Source organism: Saimiri boliviensis, chromosome 5 (genome assembly GCF_048565385.1).
Source record: "Saimiri boliviensis isolate mSaiBol1 chromosome 5, mSaiBol1.pri, whole genome shotgun sequence".
Classification (NCBI taxonomy): domain Eukaryota; kingdom Metazoa; phylum Chordata; class Mammalia; order Primates; family Cebidae; genus Saimiri; species Saimiri boliviensis.
The window spans coordinates 45,085,706-45,109,383 of NC_133453.1; the positions used below are offsets into that span (position 1 = coordinate 45,085,706).

The 23,678-nt window shown below is 35.8% G+C and overlaps 1 protein-coding gene across 1 annotated transcript in view; it reads left to right on the top strand.

Moving 5' to 3' along the window:
- Positions 1-23,678, top strand: part of DNAH7 (dynein axonemal heavy chain 7) — a 334,446-nt gene that overhangs the window by 191,730 nt on the left and 119,038 nt on the right. Inside the window, exons 30-37 of the mRNA XM_003925707.3 lie at positions 5,585-5,833; positions 7,621-7,770; positions 10,377-10,559; positions 10,915-11,091; positions 13,013-13,144; positions 14,471-14,695; positions 16,993-17,190; positions 23,356-23,511. Coding sequence (XP_003925756.1) covers positions 5,585-5,833; positions 7,621-7,770; positions 10,377-10,559; positions 10,915-11,091; positions 13,013-13,144; positions 14,471-14,695; positions 16,993-17,190; positions 23,356-23,511 — 1,470 coding nt within the window. The remainder of the gene's footprint in view (positions 1-5,584; positions 5,834-7,620; positions 7,771-10,376; positions 10,560-10,914; positions 11,092-13,012; positions 13,145-14,470; positions 14,696-16,992; positions 17,191-23,355; positions 23,512-23,678) is intronic.

The following is a 23,678-nucleotide window of genomic DNA, read 5'->3' on the forward strand; positions in this document are numbered from 1 at the left end:
CCTTCCAAATACACTGTCATGTCATTTGCAGATAGAAGCAATTTAACTTCCTCCTTTCCTAATTGAATACCCTTTATTTCTGTTTCTTGCCTAATTGCTCTAGCTAGAATTTCCAATACCATATTGAATAGGAGTGGTGAGAGAGGGCATCCTTGTCTAGTGCCAGATTTCAAAGGGAATTCTTCCAGTTTTTGCCCATTCAGTATGATATTGGCTGTGGGTTTGTCATAAATAGCTTTTATTATTTTGAGGTACTTTCTATTGATACCCAGTTTATTGAGAGATTTTAGCATAAAGAGCTGTTGAATTTTGTCAAAGGCCTTCTCTGCATCTATTGAGGTAATCAGGTGGTTTTTGTCTTTGGTTCTGTTTATGTGGTGGATTATGATTATAGACTTGTGTATGTTGAACCAGCCTTGCATCCCTGGGATGAAGCCTACTTTATTGTGATGGATAAGCTTTTTGATGTGCTGTTGCAATTGGTCTGCCAGGATTTTATTGAAAATTTTTTCATCTGTGTTCACCATGGATATTGGCCTGAAGTTTTCTTTTTTTGTTGCGTCTCTGCTGGGTTTTGATATCAGGATGATGTTGGTCTTGTAAAATGATTTGGGAAGGATTCCTTCTTTTTGGATTGTTTGCAGTAGTTTCAGAAGGAGTGATGCCAACTCCTCTTTGTATGTCTGATAGAATTCGTATGTGAACCCATCTAGACGTGGACTTTTTTTGGTTGGTAGGCTATTAATTACTGCCTTAACTTCAGCCCTCTTTATTGGTCTATTCAGGGTTTCAACTTCTTCCTGGTTTAGGCTTGGGAGGGTGCAAGTGTCCAGAAATTTATCCATTTCTTCCAGGCTTACTGGTTTATGTGTGTAGAGTTGTTTGTAGTAATCTCTGATGGTAGTTTGTAGTTCTGTGGAATCTGTGGTGATGTCCCCTTTATTGTTTTTTATTGCATCTATTTGATTCTTCTCTCTTTTCTTTTTTATTAGTCTGGCTATTGGTCTATTTTGTTGATCTTTTCAAAAAACCAGCTCCTGGATTTATTGATTTTTTTTTTGAAGGGTTTTTCGTGTCTCTGTCTCCTTCAGTTTTGCTCTGATCTTACTTGTCTCTTGTCTTCTGCTTGCTTTTTGAGTTTTTTAAATCTTGCTTCTCTAGCTCTCAATATTGATGATATGGTGGTGTTGATCTTTACTTGCTTCTCATGTGAACATTTATTACTATAAATTTCCCTGTAGGCACTGCTGTATATGTGTCCCAGAGATTCTGGTATGTTGTGTCTTTGTTCTTATTGGTTTTGAAGAATATCTTTATTTCTGCCTTCATTTCATTGTTTATCCAGTCAATGTTCAGGAGCCAGTTGTTTGGTTTCCACGGAGTTGTATGGTTTTGAGTGGATTTCTTAATCCTGAGTTCTAATTTGATTGCATTGTGATCTGAAAGACTGTTTGTTATGATTTCTGTTCTTTTGCATTTGCTGAGGAGTGATTTACTTCCAATCATGTGGTCAATTTTAGAGTAGGTGTCATGTGGTGCTGAGAAGAATGTATATTCTGTGGATTTCAGGTGGAGAGTTCTGCAAATGTCTCTATTAGTTCCACTTGGTCCAGGTCTGAGTTCAAGTCCTGGATATCCTATTTAATTTTCTGTCTCATTGACCTAATATTGACAGTGGAGTGTTAAAGTCTCCCACTATTATTGTGTGGGAGCCTGTCTCTTTGTAGGTCATTAAAACTTGCATTATGTATCTGGGTGCTCCTGTATTAGGTGCATATATATTTAGGATCGTTAGCTCTTCTTGTTGCATTGATCCTTTTACCATTATGTAATGCCCTTCTTTGTCTCTTTTGATCTTTGTTGGTTTAAAGTCCACTTTATCAGGGACTAGGATTGCAACTCCCACTTTTTTTTTTCTCTCCATTTGCTTGGTAAATCTTCCTCCATCCCTTTATTTTGAGCCTATGTGTGTCCTTGCACGTGAGATGAGTTTCCTGATTACAGCACACCGATGGGTCTTGACTTTTTATCTAATTTGCCAGTCTGTGTCTTTTGATTGGGGCATTTAGCCCATTTACATTTAAGGTTAATCTTGTTATGTGTGAATTTGATCCTGCTATTTTGATGCTAGCTGGTTGTTTTGCTCATTAATTGATGCAGTCTCTTCATTGTGTCGATGGTCTTTACCATTTGGTACATTTTTGGAGTGGCTGGTTCTGGTTGTTCCTTTTCATGTTTAGTGCTTCTTTCAGGAGCTCTTGTAAAGCAGGCCTGGTGGTGATGAAAGCCCTGAGTCATTGCTTGTTCATAAAGGATTTTATTTATCCTTCACTTATGAAGCTTAGTTTGGCTGGATATGAAATTCTAGGTTGAAAGTTCTTTTTTTTTTTAAGGACGTTGAATATCGGCCCCCACTCTCTTCTGTCTTGTAGGGTTTCTGCTGAGAGATCTGCTGTGAGTCTGATGGGCTTCCCTTTGTGGGTAACTCGACCTTTGTTTTAGCTGTCCTTAGCATTTTTTCCTTCATGTCAACCCTGGTGAATATGACGATTATGTGCCTTGGGGTTGCTCTTCTTGAGGAATATCTTTATGGTGGTCTCTTTATTTCCTGGACTTGAATGTTGGCCTGCCTTCTAGGTTGGGGAAGTTCTGGATAATATCTTGAAGAGTGTTTTCCAGCTTGGATTCATTCTCTCCGTCATATTTAGGTACAGCTATCAAACATAGATTAGGTCTTTTCACATAATCCAATATTTCTTGGAGGCTTCGTTCATTTCTTTTCACTCTTTTTTCTCTAATCTTGCCTTCTCCTTTATTTCATTGAGTTGATTGTCAGTCTCTGATATCCCTTCTTCTGCTTAGTCAGTTTGGCTTTTGAAACTTGTGTATTCTTCGCAAAGTTCTTGTGCTGTGTTTTTCAGCTTCATCAAATTGTTTATGTCCTTCTCTAAGCTGTGTATTCTAGTTAGCAGTTTGTCTAACCTTTTTTCAAGGTTCTTACTTTCTTTTTATTGGGTTAGAACATGTTCTTTTAGCTCAGAGAAGTTTGTTATTACCCACCTTCTGAAGCCTGCTTCTGTCAGTTCATCAGATTCATTCTCCATCCACCTTTGTTCCCTTGCTTGTGAGGAGTTGTGATCCCTTGAAGGAGGTGAGACATTCTGGTTTTAGGTGTTTTCATCCTTTTTGCACTGGTTTCTTTGCATTAGTGGATTTATCTACCTGTGGTCTTTGTAGTTCATGACTCGGATGGGGTCTCTCAGTAGATGTCCTTTTTGTTGATGTTGAAGCTATTTCTTTCTGTTTTTTAGTTTTTCTTCTAACAGTCAGGCCCCTCTGCTGCAGGACTGCTGAAGGTCCACTCCAGACCCTGCTTGCCTGGGAATCACCTACAAGGGCTGCAGAACAGTAAGGGTAGCTGCCATTTTCTTCTTCTGTTATCTTTGTCCCAGAAGGGTACCTACCAGATGTCAGCCAGAGCTCTCTTTGATGAGAGCTCTGGCTTTTATGAGGTGTATCTTTGGATATATGGGGGTCAGGGGACCACTTGACGAGACAATCTGTCCGTTATCAGAGCTCAGGGGCCATGCTGGGAGCTCACTTGTTCCGTTCAGAGCTGCTGGGTAGGTATGTTTAAGTCTGCTGCAGCAGAACTCATAACCACCGCTTTTCCAAGGTGCTTTGTCCTGGGAAGTTGGGGCTTTATTTATAATTCCCTGGCGTGTTGCTGCCTTTTTTCAGAGGTGCCCTGTCCAGCAAGGAGGGAGTCTAGTCACAGTCTGCCAGCAGAGGTGTTGGGGAGCTGCTGTGGGCTCTGCCCAGCTGCTGTGTAAACTCCCTTATGGTTTTGTTTACAGAGGTACAGTTTGGACTGCCTTGGTAATGGTGGTCTGCCTCGGTAATTGGGTGCCTTTTATTTCTATCTCTTGCCTAATTGTTCTGGCCAGGACTTCCAGTATTATGTTGAATAAAAGTGGTGAAAGTGGGCATCCTTGTCTTGTTCCAGATCTTAGAGGAAAGACTTCAGTTTTTCCCTTTTTAGTGCAAAAGCTGTGGACTTGTCATATATGGCCTTCATTATTTTGAGGTATGTTCCTTCTACACCCAGTTTGATAGGTTTTATGATATTATAAAGGGATGTAGAATTTTATAGCATTCTTTTTGGACATCTACTGAAATAATCATATGGTGTTTGTTCTTGGTGTTAACGAGATGTATTACATGTATAGATTTGTGCATGTTGAACCATTTCTGTGTAAGGATGGGTGCAGGTGAAGAGTGAAGTCAACTTGTTTCTATGCTGCCATTTTTGAACCAGAAGTCAGGACTGCAACTTTTTAACTTAAAAATAACATGAAACTAAATGTAAAACCTCAGGCTCTAAAATTTCTAGAAGAAAACCTTTGTGACTTTATGTTACGCAAAGATTACTTAAGTACAGTACCAAAAACACAATCCAAAAAAAATACATTGACAAAATTAAAAAAACTACTCTTTGAAGACACATACAAAAGTGAAAGACAAACTGCAGATCAGGAAAAATATAAACATATGGCAAAAGCACAGGTAAATAAGTTACTCATTGAAAAATACAAATTGAAACCACAACAAAACATCACTGCACAGTATGGTCAAAATTTAAAAGCCCAATCATACCTAATACTGGAACTCTTATACATGGCTGGAGGAACATGGCCTAGAACAACCACTTTGGAAAACAGGCAGTTACTTAAAATGTTCAACACTTATTGGTCATACTCAGGTATTCTTTGTCTCAGTATTCACCCAACGGAAATGAAAGCATTTGCTCATACAAAGTCATACACAAATGTTTGTAGTCATTGTATTTGTAATGGCCCCAAACTGGAACAATGAAAATGTACATCAATAGGTGAATAGACTGCAAAACTGCAGCATTTTGTTACAATGGAATATTACTCAGTAAAAAAAATAATATACTATTGATACCTGCTGTGACATATATGGGTCTCAAAATATGCCGTGTGAAAGAAGCCAGAGGGAAAACATAGTATATATGTAGTCTGATTTCATTTAGACAATCCACATAACGTTAGTAACCAAAAACAGATCCAGGGCAATCTGGGGTAGGAGGCAGCAAGGAGAGGAGGGAAGAAGGACTACAAAAGGTTACAGGAAGCTTTTTGGGAGTGATGGATATGTTAAATATCTTGATTATTTTGATGGTTTTTCTTATCAAATTTTATACTTTAAAATGCAGCCACCTGTAGTCCCACCTACCCAGGAGGCTGAGGTGGGGTGTGCCTTGAGCCTGGGAGACAGAGGTTGCAGTGAGCTATGATCGCGCCACTGCACTCCATGAGCAACAGAGCCAGACCCTGTCTCACATAAAACAAACAAAAACAAAAACTGCAAAACGAACGTTGTAAGGAACACAATTTAAAAATTAAAAATACAGTTTTGTGTATGTAAACTATTCCTCTATAAAGCTGTTAAAAATACTGTTGAACTATTATTATCTAATGGCCCTGTTTCCATCAAGAGTAAATATGTGTATTTGATATAAATATATAAAATGTAAACCCTTCAAATTATCTATCATTAGGGAATTACTTCGGATTTGTTTCCTGGGGTAAAATTACCAAAACCAGATTACAATGATTTGCTGGCAGCTATCAAAGACAATTGTGCCTCCATGAATTTGCAAATGACCACATTCTTTTCTGAGAAGATTCTTCAAATATATGAAATGATGATTGTGCGTCATGGTTTTATGATTGTTGGAGAACCATTTGGAGGAAAAACTAGTGCATATCGCGTCTTAGCTGGAGCATTAAATGATATATGTGAAAAGGTACGTATATTATTAATGCATTAATTTATGATCAACTTTGTGCAAGGTATAATATACCATTAGTTTAAAAGTTGATTTCAATGTGGCAACTTAAAATTGTGAGAAAAATGAGTCAAAGAGAAAATAAAGTTTTAGAAATGTAAAATGAAGCAAATAGCAAGTTCAGCAGTAAAGGGTATGCCACAAACTTGCCTTTCAGCCTTTTATTTCTTTTTTAAAAAATTATTAGGGTAATACATGTTTCTTATAGAAAAAAGTCCAAAAACAGAAAAATCTGAAGGTTTTCCTGTAATACTTTCAGAGGAGTCTTTTTTATTTTCTAGGTAGATTTGCAATGCAAGCTTCTGTATTGGCTGTTAGTGGTATTGAACTGGAATGTGTGTGTGTGTGCATATGAATTCTAGACCAGCCTGGATAACGTGGTGAAACCGTGTCTGTACTTAAAAAACACACACACACAAAATTAACCAGGTACAACCTGTAGTCAGAGCTACTCAGGAGGCTGAGGTCAGAGTATTACTTGAGCCCAGGAGGCAGAGGCTGCACTGAGCCGAGACTGCGCTACTGTACTCCAGCCTGGGTGACAGAGTGAGAGCTGATGTCAAAAGAAAAAAGAAAAAAAAAAGGTTAATATTCTTACTTTTTTTTTTTTTTCAGTTGGGTCGTTTGTGTCCCAAGCTTGGGAGTAGCAGGCAGAAGGCAATGTTAGAAAGAGTTGAACTTGTTATGTTGCTATATATAAAAAATAAATGATTGCGAATAGGTGGAGCACAGGGGATTTTTAGGGGAGTGGAAGTGTTCTGTATAATACTATAATGGTGGATAATGATATTACACACTTGGCAAAACCCATAGAATTATGCAACACAAAGAGTGAACTCATAGTGTAAACTGTGGACTCTAGTTAATAGTAATGCACTAATATGAATTCATCAGCTATAACAATGTACCACACCAATTCAAGATGTTAATAAAGGAAAACTGTTTTGTATGGGTAGTGGAGAGAGTATCTGGAATCTCTGTACTTTCTGCTCAATTCTTCTGTAAACCTAAAACTACTTTTTTTTTAAGCCAATTAATTAAAAAAAAAAAAAAGCTTATGTCCAAAGGGCATTAATATATCTTTTAATGCCATAGACTAGCTTTCAGGGTTTGGCTAAAATGGACAGTTTACCAACATTAACTCTTTGATTCCACACGAGATAGCTATTTTTCTGTATTTAGGTCTTTTAATTTTCTCTCAGGTTGTTTTGTAGCAGAGATCAGCAAATTATAGTACATGGGCCAAATTCAGCCCCAACCCTCCTTTTATACTGCCAATAAATTTAGAATCATGTTAACACTTTAAACATCTGTTGATTAAAAAAAAAAAAAAGAAAAGCATAGAAGAATATGTGACAGACATATTCTTGTTTCATATAAATATGGAACTTGAAAAGCCTGTAGTATTTACCATCTTATCCTTTGCAACAGAATTTGCCAAACCCTGTTTTGTACTTTAAGAAATATAGATCTTGCACAACATTTGCTAATTTCTTTCTACGTATTTTGTGAGCTTTTAAATACTATTGTGAATGTTTTTTTAATTTTATTTTTCAATTGTTCATTGGTATTGTGTATAGATAATACAATTGATTTTATATATCAACAGGCTGAAACCTTGTCAAATTCATTTCTTCTGATACTCTGTAGATTCCTTAGGATTTTCTATGTACACAATAATGTTTTCTATGAGTTAAGAAAGTATTCTTTGAATAAATAAATGATTGATTTTTTTTTTCATTAAGGGGCTAATGGAAGAAAACAAAGTTCAAATAACTGTTTTAAATCCGAAGTCTGTCACCATGGGTCAGCTGTACGGACAGTTTGATTTAGTGTCCCATGAGTGGTCAGATGGGATCCTTGCTGTCAGTTTTAGAGCATTTGCTTCTTCACCGGTAAGTTCTAACACTTTCACACGAATATTTTAAAAGGTTAAGATATTTATTTCTGACCAATTTCTGATTTTTTTTTCAAACAAACAAATTGTATCTATAGATGAAGTTTTTTTTTTTTTTTAAACATAGTACTGGATATTCTGGCAGCATTTCTGTGAAGAAAAAATGTCAGCACCTATAAAAATGCCAGAGACCAAGCTCCTTTGCCCTGGAGGCATACAGAAGAGAGGGTAGGAAGCAAAAGGACAGGGCAAAGTATTTCTGGCTATTTTCTCTGAAGTGAGATGAACTGGGAAGGAGAACATCTGAATAACATGATCCTTTTGCCTCTTCAGTAATGTTCTGCCTTCACCCACTCTTTGGGCTGCTGCTATTGTCACACCCACTAATTGTTAGATACACACCAGTGCTTAGAGAAGAAATGACACACCTTTGCAAAATGATGTCTTCAAGTTCCCACACTTGTCTTTTAGCATATTAGGAAGAGAATGACTGCCTTGTGGAAAGCAGAGAAGGTCAGCCGTGTGCCAGCTTCCACTGGCTATGAGTGGAGAGTAGGCACTTACCTACTCCTGGCTTATTCTGCTCCTCACTCTCATGAAAAGAATCCACATACCAATAAATGCTAACTTGGTTGCCATATTTTAGCAGGTTCTGCTGAGAGTGCGATTATATGGGAGACAGCTTGCTAAAGCTGGTAGTATAGGAAAAGGAGGCTAGGCTTGGGACATCAAATCATTCTTTTTATAAGTGTTTTCTTTCTTCTGACTACCATACATTCTAAATTTGATGCTCTCTATCCACTTAAGAACCTAGAAAAGTGTGACTAATGGGTCAGGTAATCATGGATAACATGTGAAATCTCAGCTCTGCTCTTATTGCTGGAAAGACCTTAAGCAATGAGCAACATAAGGACTGACTCTTATGGGGCAAAGATCTTGCCCGAAGTCAAGCTTTACTAGTAATTTCAAGCATAAAAGAAATTGTGGACATAGGTGAAGCAGCGGTCTGGAACCCTTGATGTGGCTTCTTAGATCCTCTCTTGCCACAATGGAGGCACTGTGGCTCAGAATAAGAGATGAAGTCACTAGATGATATAAGCAGTTACATTATTTACACAGAAATAATCATGAAATACCTCTATTTTATACTTACAGCTTACATAACATTTTTCAGGAAGCTGTGTCCCATCAATACTGAGTCTCAGGGAGTTTAAGTAGTTCGCCTGAAGTCCACAGCTCATAGTAGTAGAGCCAAATGGAAAGTGAGGTCCTTGAGACTGTGAAGCCCAAGGTCTTGCCATTGCATGGTAGTGTTTCCCAAAGCAATGCTTAACAGTCATGGGAAGCCCACAGTAGAAGAGAAAGTTGATCTCAAGGTGATTACCAAGCTGTGGCTCTTCCTTGCTTCCTTCCTGAACACAGCTAGAACTGGCCTCTAAGTGTGGGCGTGGGGTGGTTTGAGCCTGAGACAGACCCATTGTCTTATAGATTAATGCAGTTGGCTGCAGGGACTGAGAATGTGCTAAGATGGTTTCAGATCCTTCACACTTCAACCTGAACTCGTATTTGCTGAAGAAAAAGCAAGGAATCATTGGTGTACACAAAAAAAGGTTGAAATATAAGGACCTGAAAAGGAGAATCAGTCTTTGTATGCTCTGGCTAACATCTGTCTACTCTTTCATGTTTTTTGAGCATTTACTATATTCTGGACAATTTGTAAATATTTTCATATTTATTTTATCATTGTGGGACTATAAATGTTATGTTGGTTGTAATTTTCTATATCATCAGGAGAGAGCTCAGCCCAAGTGGAGTGTATATATGTGTATATGTATGTGTGTGAATTCATTCGGTGAAGGGAATAAAAAATTTGGTTTAGCACACAAGAGTAATTAATTTGCATAAACATGATGCTATATAGAGTCATATATTCTGAATAATTCTGTTTTTCCTGGCAATTATGTTTTTTACTTATATGACTTTCTAAAACACGTTATATATATTTGAGTTCAGAAACATTGATAAAGGCCCAGATGCAGTGGCTCATGCTTGTAATCCCAGCACTTTGGGGAGCCAAGGCAGGTGGATCTTGAGCTCAGGAGTTCAAGACCAGCCTGGGCAACATAGTGAAACCCCATCTCTACCACAAGGAATACAGAAAATTAGCTGGGTGTGGTGGTACACACTTGAGGTCCTAGCTACTTGGAAGGCTAAGGTGGGAGGATTGCTTGGGCCTGGGAGGCAGAGACTGCAGTGAGCCATTATTACACGACTCTGCCCTCCAGCCTGGGCAGCAGAGATTATTTTATCTCAGAAAAAAAAAAAGAAAAGAAAGAAAGAAACTCTGAAAAAGACTGAATCTTAAGAGATGACGTATTTATGTTTTGTCTATAGCATATATAGTATAGGCTTCTTCAGTGATACAGATATACATGCAGAGACACACACATATGTAGTAATCTTTATTTAAAAAGTGCCTTTATCTTTTCAAGATGAAATTAATCCTAGTACTTAGATTTTACAATTTTGAAATAATATTATTGAACTGTTTCTTACATTATCATTATTACACTTTTTCCCTCTGTTCACATATGCATGAAATAGACTCCAGATAGGAAATGGCTAATTTTTGATGGCCCAGTAGATGCAGTGTGGATTGAAAATATGAACACTGTGCTGGATGATAACAAGAAGCTATGTCTGATGAGTGGGGAGATTATTCAAATGTCACCACAAATGAATCTAATTTTTGAGCCAATGGATTTAGAAGTTGCTTCTCCTGCCACTGTAAGTTCTCTATTTTGGCATCTTCTTATAAATTATAAAATGTTATGAATAGGTATATTTGCTTAGTAACTTTGACTTTAAACAAAAAATATTAGCAGAATTTCTTTTAAGAGCAATTTGTGATTCTCAAAGGACAGACATATCTGTTGACATACCTTGACAAATTTAGTGGTCAGAATGTTTTCCTCTTGGTTTAGGACTATTTGGTAAATTCAGATACCAAAATCAAGATCATGAGATTATATAAAAATTAAGCTTTCCCCCAGACTTTTCTGAAGATTATAAGAAACAGATGTGCCAAATCATATTTATTTTATAAGCATTGCCTTGATGGTAACCAATTGCGGCTTTCCAGGTTTCCAGATGTGGCATGATTTACATGGAGCCTCACATGTTAGGCTGGAGACCACTGATGTTGTCCTGGGTGAATCTGTTACCTGCATCAGTCAGTGTTATTCAAAAGGAATTTATAGTGGGCTTATTTGACAGAATGATCCCTGTTTCGATTGAATTTATTAGAAAGCATACAAAGGTAAGATAAATGAGAATTTTAAGATTAAAAAATAAATGGAAAACTCAGACTTATCAATTTTAATGTCTGTTTTTATTATCAGCTAATAGATGTTAAATCAAAAACTTCTGATTAAATTAAAATTTAAATTAGAATGCATATAGTTCACTAAAAATATGTTAAATGAAGTATATTGGCGCTATTCTTTTCTGTCTCTCTAAAAAAAAGAAGAACTCAAAGGCCCACATAACCATGTCGAAATGTTATTTATTTTTTCTGATGGGCTACTGGATTTTAAATAATTTCTATTATTACAATATTCTTTATTATCCAAAGTTCCTAAAATAAGCCAGTCAGTCCATGGTAGAAAGAGTGGGAAGAGGTCCTAAAGTAGGCAAAGTCGTTTTTCTTTCTTTCAGTATACACCGGGGTGGGGGAGGAGCGGAGATGGGGTAGTAGAAGGGAGGAAAATGACAAGGAAATGGGAATATCCTGCCTCTGAGAGTTGATTGAGCTTCAGCTGGGAAGTTCTGAGCAAGAATGTTTAACTTCTGCTTTGGGAGATGCTGACCTAAGGTCTTTTAGAATGACTTTGGCTCCGGAGCAAAGTTCTGATAGTTCTTTTGCTGTTGAAGATATAACAAACAATCTTGAGGTGGAAGTTTAGCGCCAGGTACAGATTTGGAAAATGGAGTTTAAAACCGTGTTAATATAGATTACCTAAAGAAAAAAATCCAGAGTAAAAAAGAAGAGAGCAAGGGATAGAATCGCAGGTGCATCAGTGATTTAGACAAGAGAGAGGGAAAGAGAAGAAGGAAGTGAGGTGACTTCCGTGCTGCTCTTTCAAGAAGTTTGGCTGTAACCTAAATAGGTTGTAGATATGAAGTAATTCATGCTTCATCAACAGTTAAACATGTATGAACTGAGGTCATAATAAAATAAGCTTCAGGTTTCTCTGGCATTGTCAGAGGATTTAGATACTACAAATAAACGAATTTTCTATGTAGCTGAAATGTCTTTTCTATAGAAAAACATAAAACTTTGAATGCAAGCTTTCTAAAATATACTGTGCACTTCTGCTATCTCTTGAAGGAATTATGAATGCCTGTTATTTGCTATGTAGTAATAAGGATCTGTTTTATTTGTGGTGATAACGGTGTTTTAGTGTTGCATCAGTAATACTTAGTCCCACACTTAGAAACTCAGCTACCTTTTCTGATGTTTCTACTGGGGTGACAGCTGAAGATGAAGTCACTTGCTTCTAATCTTCAGGGATTCTGTTTCAGAGAGTTAATTTTTACTTGTTAACCACCAAACAATGTGACTTTAACAACTGGAAGAGACTTGCATGGGGAGAAGACAAACACCTATGATAACTTGCTATGTGCTGCATGGTTCTAGGAGCAGTACACGTTATTTCACTTATTTTATAAACTATCCTGGTGACATGCAGAAAAGTAAAGTGCACGACAGTTTGAGCACTCCAGAAAGGTTTTTGAGGGCTCCTAGACTTGAGATTATATTTCACAGTGATGGGTTTACTATGAGTATTGCTATGCCTTGTAAATATGCTCTAAAATGGATTTTCCTTATTAAGCATTTTGGATACACAAATTAACTGCCTTCTCTGAAATGTTTTTAGTGTTTTCATGTATAAAATTAGTATACCCTAGAATCTATATCTTTAATTAAATTAACTACACATGTAACAGTAATTTTTTTTTAAATTTGAGAATCGATATGAGAGGTTAAAGAGTACACACTATCTAAATATAACATCCAGTTCTCCCAACTGAATTGTAATAATAGTACTTATTCATAGATAGTATGAATTTAAAATTATTACTATCTGCTAAAATTAAATGAGCTCAATAAATATTAGCTGGGACTATTTTAGGTAGTATCTAATTGCTTACACTTTTTTTCCTTACTGACTTTTCAGGAATTATCTCCTACTTCCGATACAAACTTAGTCCGATCCTTAATGAATCTAATAGACTGTTTTATGGATGATTTTGCTGATGAAGCCAAACTAAAGGAGAGAAATGATCGAGAAACTTACTCTTTGCTTGAGGTAAGGTCCATTGCCTTCTGTATCTTGCTGCAGAAAGACAGGTATCTACTGCCTTTCCCTAAAGCTTTCTAATTTATGAAACTCATTTTGCCCCTGAAGTTGGAGACTAGTCAACAGGTGGTAGCTGAAGAGTGAGGAAAAAGTCTGGCCCCAAATTGTAACTGCTGGTGGGGAAGCTCCTTAACTGGCAGTCGTGGTGTATCATGAGGTTTGGGCAGAGCCAGTGATTGCCTAGAATCTGCTACTAAAATCTCAGGTTTGACCAGCCTCAGAAATGATTCATTCCCAAAATGTCAGTGACCATTTTGGCAGCGAGATTTACCTCCTTTCCAAACTATAGTAATTTATTGTGTTTTTTACCCCCTTGATTTTTCTTCCTTTTTTCGTGAGATATAAATTTTTTATATACATAGATGTTTGTGTATAAATATATATTTGGATTAAGGAAAGCAAGAAAATATATAGGTAATCAGTACACTGATTTTTTTAAATGGGAATAAACGTCTCAGTAGACTTTGGATTTTTTAAATGAAAATATTGCGGTACTATTCATGGTAGCACTTCTGTAGTCAGTATGGTACTTGCATAACTTATACGTTTTGAAATACATTTTTTAATTTAGTGTTAAATGGTTTCTGGAGAGAAGCGGTCTGTGAGTAAACTAGGAGTAGGTGAACAGGGTTGAAGTAGAGTGCAGAACTTTCACGAGCATAGTCCAGACTCTTTTGGTTTTGGACTTAATAAACCACCTTGTTTTTAAACAAGCAAACTGGTTTTCTACCTTATTGGTGGGTCTTGTCTTCTACTCTGTTTCCTTTTTTTGAGTCTGGAAAGAAGAAAGCTAGTATCTCTTGCTTGCAGAATTGCAATTCTAGTTTTTACATTTAATGCTCAGATATTACAAATAAAATAATTTAAATATGTTCTACTTAAACCCACCATATCCAAATTTAAATAAAATGAATATGTAGGTTATTTGCCTTATTACAGTGTGCCTTAATGCCTTAATAATAAGTTATTTCTAAGTTTCTTTTAATATCAAGCTGCTATCATGTGTTGAAAATACGCAATTTATTAATCATTCTGAAGTTTCACATGGCCAGAATGTATACTTTGTTTTGTATACAAAGTATAAGATTTTATAAGATAAGCAATTTGATTTTTAAAAACTCTTATGATACAAAATCCTGAGATGACCTACCATTATATATGGGCTTATGTGTTTCCTTTCAGAGCTACTAATCTGGTTGATCTGATATGTAAGCTTCAAGGACAGATTAAAATTACTCTTTAATTGTTCTTAATCTTCTCATCTCTCCATCGCAGGGCATTTTTCTGTTTTCATTAATCTGGTCCGTTGGTGCTTCTTGTACAGATGATGATCGGTTGAAATTTAATAAGATTCTTCGAGAACTAATGGAAGGTCCAATTTCAGATCTAACTCGAAATAGGTTTAAATTGCAGAGTGGTACTGAACAAACATCCTCAAAGACACTAACTGTCCCATTTCCTGAAAAAGGAACAATTTATGATTATCAATTTGTCACTGAGGTAAGAGTTCTGAAGCAAGGTTTGCCACTGCCAGTCTGGCAGAGTCCCCTCTCCAACACCCAGCATATGATGGCTCTGTGGCCACCTTCATCATCGCTATTTACCTTAAGAGACAGCATAGATTAGAGGAAGGTGTGCTACTGGCTTGAAGTCAGACAGCTCTAGGTTTGAGTCCTAGTAAAGTTCTTTATAGCTATGGACTGTGTTCTCCGAACATAGTTCTTCCCAGTGGTACTATGAGATAATAATATCTGATGGACCAATTGCACTCATTAAATAGAATCACACCAGGCATATACTGTTTAAGGACAGCTCTTAGAGATTCACAGTGCATGTTAGTATACTAGGCACTAAGAAGTCCTGTAGGAACCCAGGTGGTGTAATCTTAATTCAGTGCTTCCCAAACGGATTGGAAAATAAAACTTGGGTGGGAGCTGTTTTTGTATAACAACTTCCACAAGTATTGTACTGAGGACCAAGTTTAGGAGTACATATTATTTAAATATATGCAGATTTAAGTAAAATTGGGATCATACAACATTCCCAGTGGGCAGCTTTATATCCTCCCTTTTTCTTAATGAGAACAACTTGCCGTTTCACTAATGTTTCTTCAGTAAACTTGCTTTCTAAAGTCTCCCTACCATATGAATGGACCATGATTTAGTCATAATTTCCTACCCTCCGACATTGGACTGTTTTTGGTTGTTTTAAGATTCTCACTTTTATAAATACTACCTTGGTAAATATTCTTGAATACAAGTCATTGGGCACATATCTGATTATATCCTTAAGGTAAATTTCTAGAAAAGGCATTACTGTTTTGCTTTTTGAATTTTTATGGTTTTTGCAATGTATTGCTAACTCACACCAGAAGGGGTGACTGTGCCCAACACAGATATTATCACTCTGCCCAACACAGATATAATATTTTTACTTTTGTTAATTTAATATTTCAAATTACTAATAATACTCTGCATTTTCAGGATAAAGTTTTTTAAGCTTTCTGCAATTATTTCTATTTTATTTTCCAACACTTTGGTGAAGTGGGAAGGATAGGATTATTTTGCAAGTTTTGCCATTGAGGAAATGGGGCTCAGAGATTTTATGCGATTGTCTCAGGATCACACAACCTCTAAATAACGGTACATTTCAGGTTTTCTGATTCTTAATGGTTCCTTTCCTACACAGTATCAAAAGACAAGTTTGAAAAGATTATCAAGAACTTGGAAAGGCATTATTTATTGATTCTAGAAATACTTCTTTATAATACAAGTTTCAGACTGAATTTAATATCCTTGAAAAAAATCTCTGCTCTCTGCACAGTCTTGTACCTGAAACAAGAATGAGTAAAGCACAGTGCTTCCCTCAATGAGTTCATAACCTCTTCAGATTACAGTCATGTGCCATTCTGGCCCAAGGAGTGCCATGCATCAAAGCTCAGGGACCCAGGGAAGCGGGGGGACCAACAGGTGCATCAGTGAGGCCTGGTTGTGAAGCATAGATGGGTCTGAATTCTGATGTACTTTGAATGACCAAGAATTTAGATTTTATTCTGTAAGAAGGGTGGTTGTGTTTTTCTAAGAAGAGAGAGTTAACATGATATTCTTGAGTGTTTTTGTTATGAACACTGTCATAGCAAATTAAAATTTTAGTTCACAAGCTAATTGGATGCAAAAATATGGCATAATGTTAACTCATAATAATAATCTCATATTAAGAAATCTTGCCTGTTCTAGAGATCTGTTACACAGCAATGTGAATATAGTTAACACTACTGAACTATGCACTTAAAAATGGTTAAGGATAAATTTTATATATTTTTTACTATACATTTTTAGAAAGAAATCTTGTCTGCATTGATAAGCTAATGTTATCAATACTGTTATAAAAGGCAAGCAATATGCAGCTTATCTTCTAGGGAGAAAAAAATTCTATATTGGTTAACATTTATTGAATAAAATTATTCTTTAGTACATTGGTTAGTTTAATTTTTTCAATACTGTTGAATAATCTAACATTTGGCCACAATAATTGATCATTGGGTAGGCGAAAGCAGTGGTTTCAGAGCATCAAGAAAACCACAGCATTGCCATTTCATTTGTATTCGTGTAAAAGCTATTTTCGCCTTAATTTACACATGCAATCTAACCTTCAAACTGAGTGTTAAACGTGTCTTAAAGGATAAATGTATATATATCAGGGTTTGTTGGTCTTAGCCTTTTCTACAATAGCACAGGAGTATAGAGCTTTTAAAAGTATTTTATAACATTCATTACTTGGTTGTTTATTTTAAACAGGGAATAGGAAAATGGGAACCATGGATAAAGAAATTGAAAGACGCTCCTCCAATTCCTAAAGACGTATTTTTTAATGAAATCATTGTGCCAACTCTGGACACAATTCGATACTCTGCATTAATGGAATTGCTGACCACTCATCAAAAGCCTTCAATATTTGTAGGACCAACGGGAACTGGGAAGAGTGTTTACATTATTGTAAGTATTGCAGAAATCTACATATTAAACTGTGCATAACCTTCCTAGGAATGTTAGTTTTTGAAATAGTAGACAAATAATTTTTTACAAATATTCAAGTGCTTTGATGTTTGAACCACAGAGAATTTTTGAAAAATTGCCTACTTATTTTATTTTTGATTTTGGCCAAAAGGCCTAGAAGTGATCATTGTCTATTTGTTTTAGAAAATTAATTAATGATATGATAGCATTTTGTATCACTAAATTTTTGTCCCATTTATTTCAGTATTTTAATAAGAATTGCTTGTTCCACATGAGAATTTCATATCTCTTGAAAAGTGTGTTTTAGTTACACTTGATATTTTCTAAGTTATTTTATATCTGAAGGATTATTGTGTAGTAACAAGACTGATTTTCCTTAATGATGTCTGGAATTGTCGTCTGTTAGTTAAGATAATGCTAGCTGCTGTAATAGAAAATGCCACAGTCTCAGTAGCTTTTCGCAGCCTATGGAGGAGAATGAAGGTGTCTTTTGACAGCCCCTCTTTCATTGCAGGTTCCCAGTTAATTCACATTCCCCACAGTACCTGTTTCTTGTTCTTTATTGACTTTAACATTACATCTTATGATCTTTCTGAAATGTGTTTGGCAATATAGTTACATAGCCATCCTAGTATTGATTGAATAATCTATTTCATAAAAGATTGGAATGACAGCTCTCATAAACTAAATGCTTGAATGTATGGGAGTATCCAAGAAGAGGGAGAGATACATTTTCACTGAGAATTTAAATCAAGGAGTGTTTTTGGCCTGGCTTTAAAACAAAACAAAAATGAAACAAAAAAACTCAAAGTGTACAGAAAGCTGATTTATCTAAGATATCACCACGGGTCAGGGAATGGAGACTTAACATGATTGAAGGCAGAGGTTAGAAGAAAATACAAGCCTTTGTCATTTGTACCTTCATCACATTCAGCCCAGGAATAAAGTACCTAGGCATAAAAACATTACTTTTCACACACTTAGGAACATAACTTTGTGATTTGCTTTTAAAAATGAATATTGTAAATATATTTCAAATTTATTTTTCTACAAGATTGTTTTAAGGATATCATAGTATTCGATTCTATAATTTTATAATTGATTCAAATCCCTAATTTTTCTAACATTTTGCTTTAGAAATAAGATTGCAATGAATGTTTTTGTAGCTAAATCTTTGCTCTTATCTCTGTTGGTTTAGGAAAATTTTCTAAGATTCTAGAAATGGAATTGTTGATTTTTTTTTAATTTTATTTTTTTATTGCATTTTAGGTTTGGGGGTACATGCGATGAACACGCAAGATTGTTGCATAGGTACACACATGGCAGTGTGGTTTGCTGCCTTCCGTCCCCTCACCTGTATCTGTCATTTCTCCCCATGCTATCTCTTCCCACCTCCCCACCCCCCTGCCCCTCCCCCATTTCCCCCCAACGGACCCCAGTGTGTAGTGCTCTCCTCCCTGTGTCCATGTGTTCTCATTGTTCAACACCCGCCTATGAGTGAGAATATATGGTGTTTGATTTTCTGCTCTTGTGTCAGTTTGCTGAGAATGATGGTTTCCAGGTTCATCCATGTCCCTACAAACGACGTGAACTCATCGTTTTTGATGGCTGCGTAATATTCCATGGTGTATATGTACCACATTTTCCCTATCCAGTCTATCATCGTTGGGCATTTGGGTTGGTTCCAGGTCTTTGCTATTGTAAACAGTGCTGCAGTGAACATTCGTGTGCACGTGTCCTTGTAGTAGAATGATTTATAATCCTTTGGATATATACCCAGTAATGGGATTGCTGGGTCAAATGGGATTTCTATTTTTAGGTCCTTGAGGAATCGCCACACTGTCTTCCACAATGGTTGAATTAATTTACATTCCCACCAACAGTGTAAAAGTGTTCCTATTTCTCCACATCCAAAACGCCAAAAGCAATGGCAACAAAAGCCAAAATAGACAAATGGGACCTAATCAAACTCCACAGCTTCTGCACGGCAAAAGAAACAGTCAGTAGAGTGAATCGGCAACCAACAGAATGGGAAAAAAATTTTGCAGCCTACCCATCTGACAAGGGGCTGATACCCAGAATTTACAAAGAACTAAAGCAGATCTACAAGAAAAAAACAAACAAGCCCATTCAAAAATGGGCAAAGGATATGAACAGATACTTTACAAAAGAAGACATACAGGAGGCCAACAAACATATGAAAAAATGCTCATCATCACTGGTCATCAGAGAAATGCAAATCAAAACCACATTGAGATACCATCTCACACCAGTTAGAATGGCAATTATTAAAAAATCAGGAAACAACAAATGCTGGAGGGAATTGTTGATTTTTTGATGAATATTAAGTTGTTCCTCAGAAAGGTTATTGTCCGCCATGCCCATTAGGGGGAGTTCATTACCTCAATTAATTAAGAGTTAGTTACATTGTAAATAATACAAATAGAAGGCTGAAGTCTCCAAAATTTATTTTTCTGTGAAAGAAAATATTACTTTGAGATAATGTTACATAATTTTAATTTCCCTTAAGTAATTTCATTGAGAATTTATTTATATAAACTGCTTAATAAAACTTTGTATATATATTTCATCTGATGGAAAGAAGGAAATATAAAATTTACAATTTAAAGTGATTTTCTCTTCAAATTATTGCACGTCTATTTATATTTTAAATAAACTTTGAAAAAAAGTATTAAAGATTACCCAAAAACGTAAGTTAAAGCAATACAAAAAAAAAAAAAATTTACTGAAGACACTGGTTGACAGCAAATCTGTTGAGGGAGTTTTAATATCTTGATAGTGGTTGGAAGGACTCTATAATCTCATACAATTTGGATTGTTGAGAGCTTAGATTAAAATAATTGTTAAAAATACAATATTTAGTATTATGATTATTTCTCATTTAAAGGTAATCTCTATTGACAAATGAGTATTTTCTCTTTCACATAAAAACAAAGCTTTTATAGAATAATTTTAATCAACACATATAATTTGATCATTAAATTGAAAAAAGGAACAAGGAATTTTTGTAAGTATGAACTTAATTTTGAGTGTTAAATGTAAACATCAAAAATACTCATCTTTCAGTTGACCAAGTAAAATTTTATCTGTGGGAGTATTATGCGAGATATTCATTTAAACTGAAGAATAAGGCTTACCTGATGATAGCTTATGAAAACATAAATTTTGTTTATATAATTTTTAAGGCATCCTGATAAAAAGTGAAAATGTACTATTTAGAATTTTTAAATCGCCTATACACTTCTGGAATTAGGGCAACATTCTAATAATGGTCTGACTTGCACATTTTAGCTCTATATATAACGTAAGCAATATACAGAAGAATATTAATTGTCCTCTTGAGTTACTTTTCTTTTGCTTTCTTTTTTTTCATTTACATGATCTATTTTTGCTTGTTCTTTTCACTTGATTATTTAAACTCAGTGTGTCACTGCATTTTGTGTTTGTGTCAATCTGAGCTGTTTTTCCTTTTAATAAGGAAATTGATCTCAGATACATAAATTGTCATAGTGAATCATACTTTTATATTCACATTTTTTGTTTAGCTTATGTGCTTTAAAAATTTTTAATTTGTTATGATGGTATGTTTATTTCTTCTTCCTATTGATTTAGAAGTATATGAAAACTATTTAAAATTCTTCTAGTGTTAATCTATTTTAAAAACTAAGAATTTTTCTGGTCTATAATTTTTTTAAAAATTCATTTTTAAGTTATCAATACTGTGAATGACAGTACCCATGGACCTCCTTCCCCTACCCAGTTAGCTAGAAGAGTGAAGTATTGCCATTTATCTCCTGTACCTTTCACCATCTTCTGGTAAGACAGAGATGTTTTAAAACCTCAGGTTATTTTTGCCAAATTATTTTTAATATGCAGCAACTCTTTTAGAATTTTTATATTAATTACATTTTAATTTTGTTTTTAGAACTATTTATATTTATTATGGTTAGATTTATTTCTGCTTTTAGATCATCTCAGTGCCCAACTGCCAAACTGTTCATGCCACGGCTTATGTATGTGTTGCATTCTTATTTTCATTCTTTTATTTTTTGAGAGACAGGGTCTTGCTCTGTCACCTAGGCTGGAATGCAGTAGCACAATCACAGCTCACTCCAGCCTTGGCCTCCTGGGCTCAAGTGATCTCCTCACTTCAACCTCTCAAGTAGCTGGGACTACAGGCATGCATCACCACACCCAGCTAATTTTTTTTTTTAGAAGTGGGATCTGACTATGTGGCCCAGGCTGATCTCCAACTCCTGAGCTCAAGCAGTTCTTCTGACTTGACCCCGTAAAGTGCTGGGATTACAGGCTAGAGCCACCACACCCACCCCTTATTTTCATTCTTGTTTCATTTAGTTCATCCATTAATCCAACAAAAATTTATTGATTACCTACCATATTTCTGCCATATTACTGCCATTGTTAGCCGAATAAAAATATAGTATAATACAGTATCTACATTGTATATCATGTAGGCAAGCAAAGTGAAATAATTTTTTAGAGTCTTAAGCAATAATTTTTTAAAACTTGTATAAATTGGTTTTACTCAGACACATCTTTTCTTTCTTATAGTTGCTCAGGATAGAGAGCTGTTTCTTTAAATACATAAAATAACTTGTTTTCAAACTATTATTCCTCTTAAAATAATCTGTCACTTACATGATAATCATACAATTATAAAAGACATTGTAATCATAAAAGTCACAAAAACATATTCCTACTTTTATTCTAAACTTCCCCATTCCTAGTTTTTGCTATTCAAACTGGGGTCTGTTGGTGGAGGGCCAAGGGAGGGTCAGCGGGGTTGGGGGGAGGTCCCTGAGGGATAACATAGGGACAAATGCCAGATGTAGGTGACAGGGGCGGGGCGGGGGGGTTTAGAGGCAGCAAACCACCTCGCCATGTGTGTACCTATGCAACAATTCTGCATGATCTGCTCATGTACCCCAGAACCTAAAGTACAATTAAAGAAGAAAAAAAGAACTTCCATTTTAGAACGTGCTCATTCTGTGAAAAGAAAAACAATTTTAAATGTAAAAAGGTAGCTCCTGCTGGGCTGACAGGAGGAGTAAAAGCCTTCCTCCAGAATCTCTGACCAGCTTGTCACCTTCCTTCTTCCTTATTTTCTCTATTTGCTCTGCCTGCCGGTACTCCTGTCATGTGTGCTGAATGTAGTTATTAATGTTTCTTTGTAAAATATGCGTTGCCTTGATGAATAGATTAATATTTTAAAGTATAGTTTCAAAATTTTCATTTGCTTAAATTACGGTAATATTTAGTGTGTCATCACAACATGAAAAGAGGACTTGCTTGAGGTGTTTTACCACTGATACTCTGGGTTATAGTTTAGTATCTAAATTATAAAGTTGAATGCTGCAAGCACTTAATGCAAGTAAAGTTTAGAACAGGCCAAAAACTTCACCATTTCCCTTCCTTTATTCATATGTGCATGTGATAGATACTAGTGTTCATTGAGAAAATATGTGATTTACTTAAGACTTTTCTAATAAATTGGCCCTTCATTGGGAAGGGATTGTGCCCTACACAGAACTCTTAAGGGAGAGAAGGGGAAGGAGTGAGGAGAGGCAATTTTATTTTGAAGAGCTCCTCAGGGAATTGTGATATGTCCTGTTCCTGGCATACATCTTGATTAAGAACCATTGTCATTCCACCTGTTTCCTGGTGAATTCCATTTTGAAAATACAGTTATGTTGTTAAGCTTTCAAACTTACAGAAAAATAGCTTCATATGTAAGTGCAAAGATAATAGGATATATGAAAAAGGATGTTGATCTGGAGAGAGACAAACTGCAGTCTGAATTCTTGCCCATCTCAGATAAACTAGGCAAGTTTCCTAACCTCTGAGTCTCTGTGACTCCAAGTTAAGGAGGAATGTGTACTCCCCAGTGGCTGTGAAAACCAGAGAAGGCACATGCAAAGAGGGTGGACAGATAGAGACACTCCATTGGCATGGTAACTGTTATTCCTACTGATTCCATCGATTTGTACAATATTATGACACTTAAGGTTAAATTTGGGTCTGTCAGTAATGATGCTTAGTGTTTATTCTGAAATGTCAAAACATAATTTCAACTATGACTCATTTTATTATTTTGTTACATAGAATTTTCTTTTAAATCAACTAAATAAGGAAATCTACAAACCTCTGCTGATTAACTTCTCGGCACAAACTACAGCAGCTCAAACTCAGAATATTATCATGTCAAAATTGGACAAGAGAAGAAAGGGAGTTTTTGGTCCTCCTTTGGGCAAGAGAATGGTAATGATTCTTTGTACAGTACTGGGCCTATTCATATATATTGCTGCAGTCAGAACAGGAAACCGAATATCCTAGGGATAGACATCTTTTTCTGTAGGTTTTTTGATGTCACAAATTTGGATTAAAAAGTTTTCCCAGAAGTAGAGTTATATTTGTATGTGCACTAG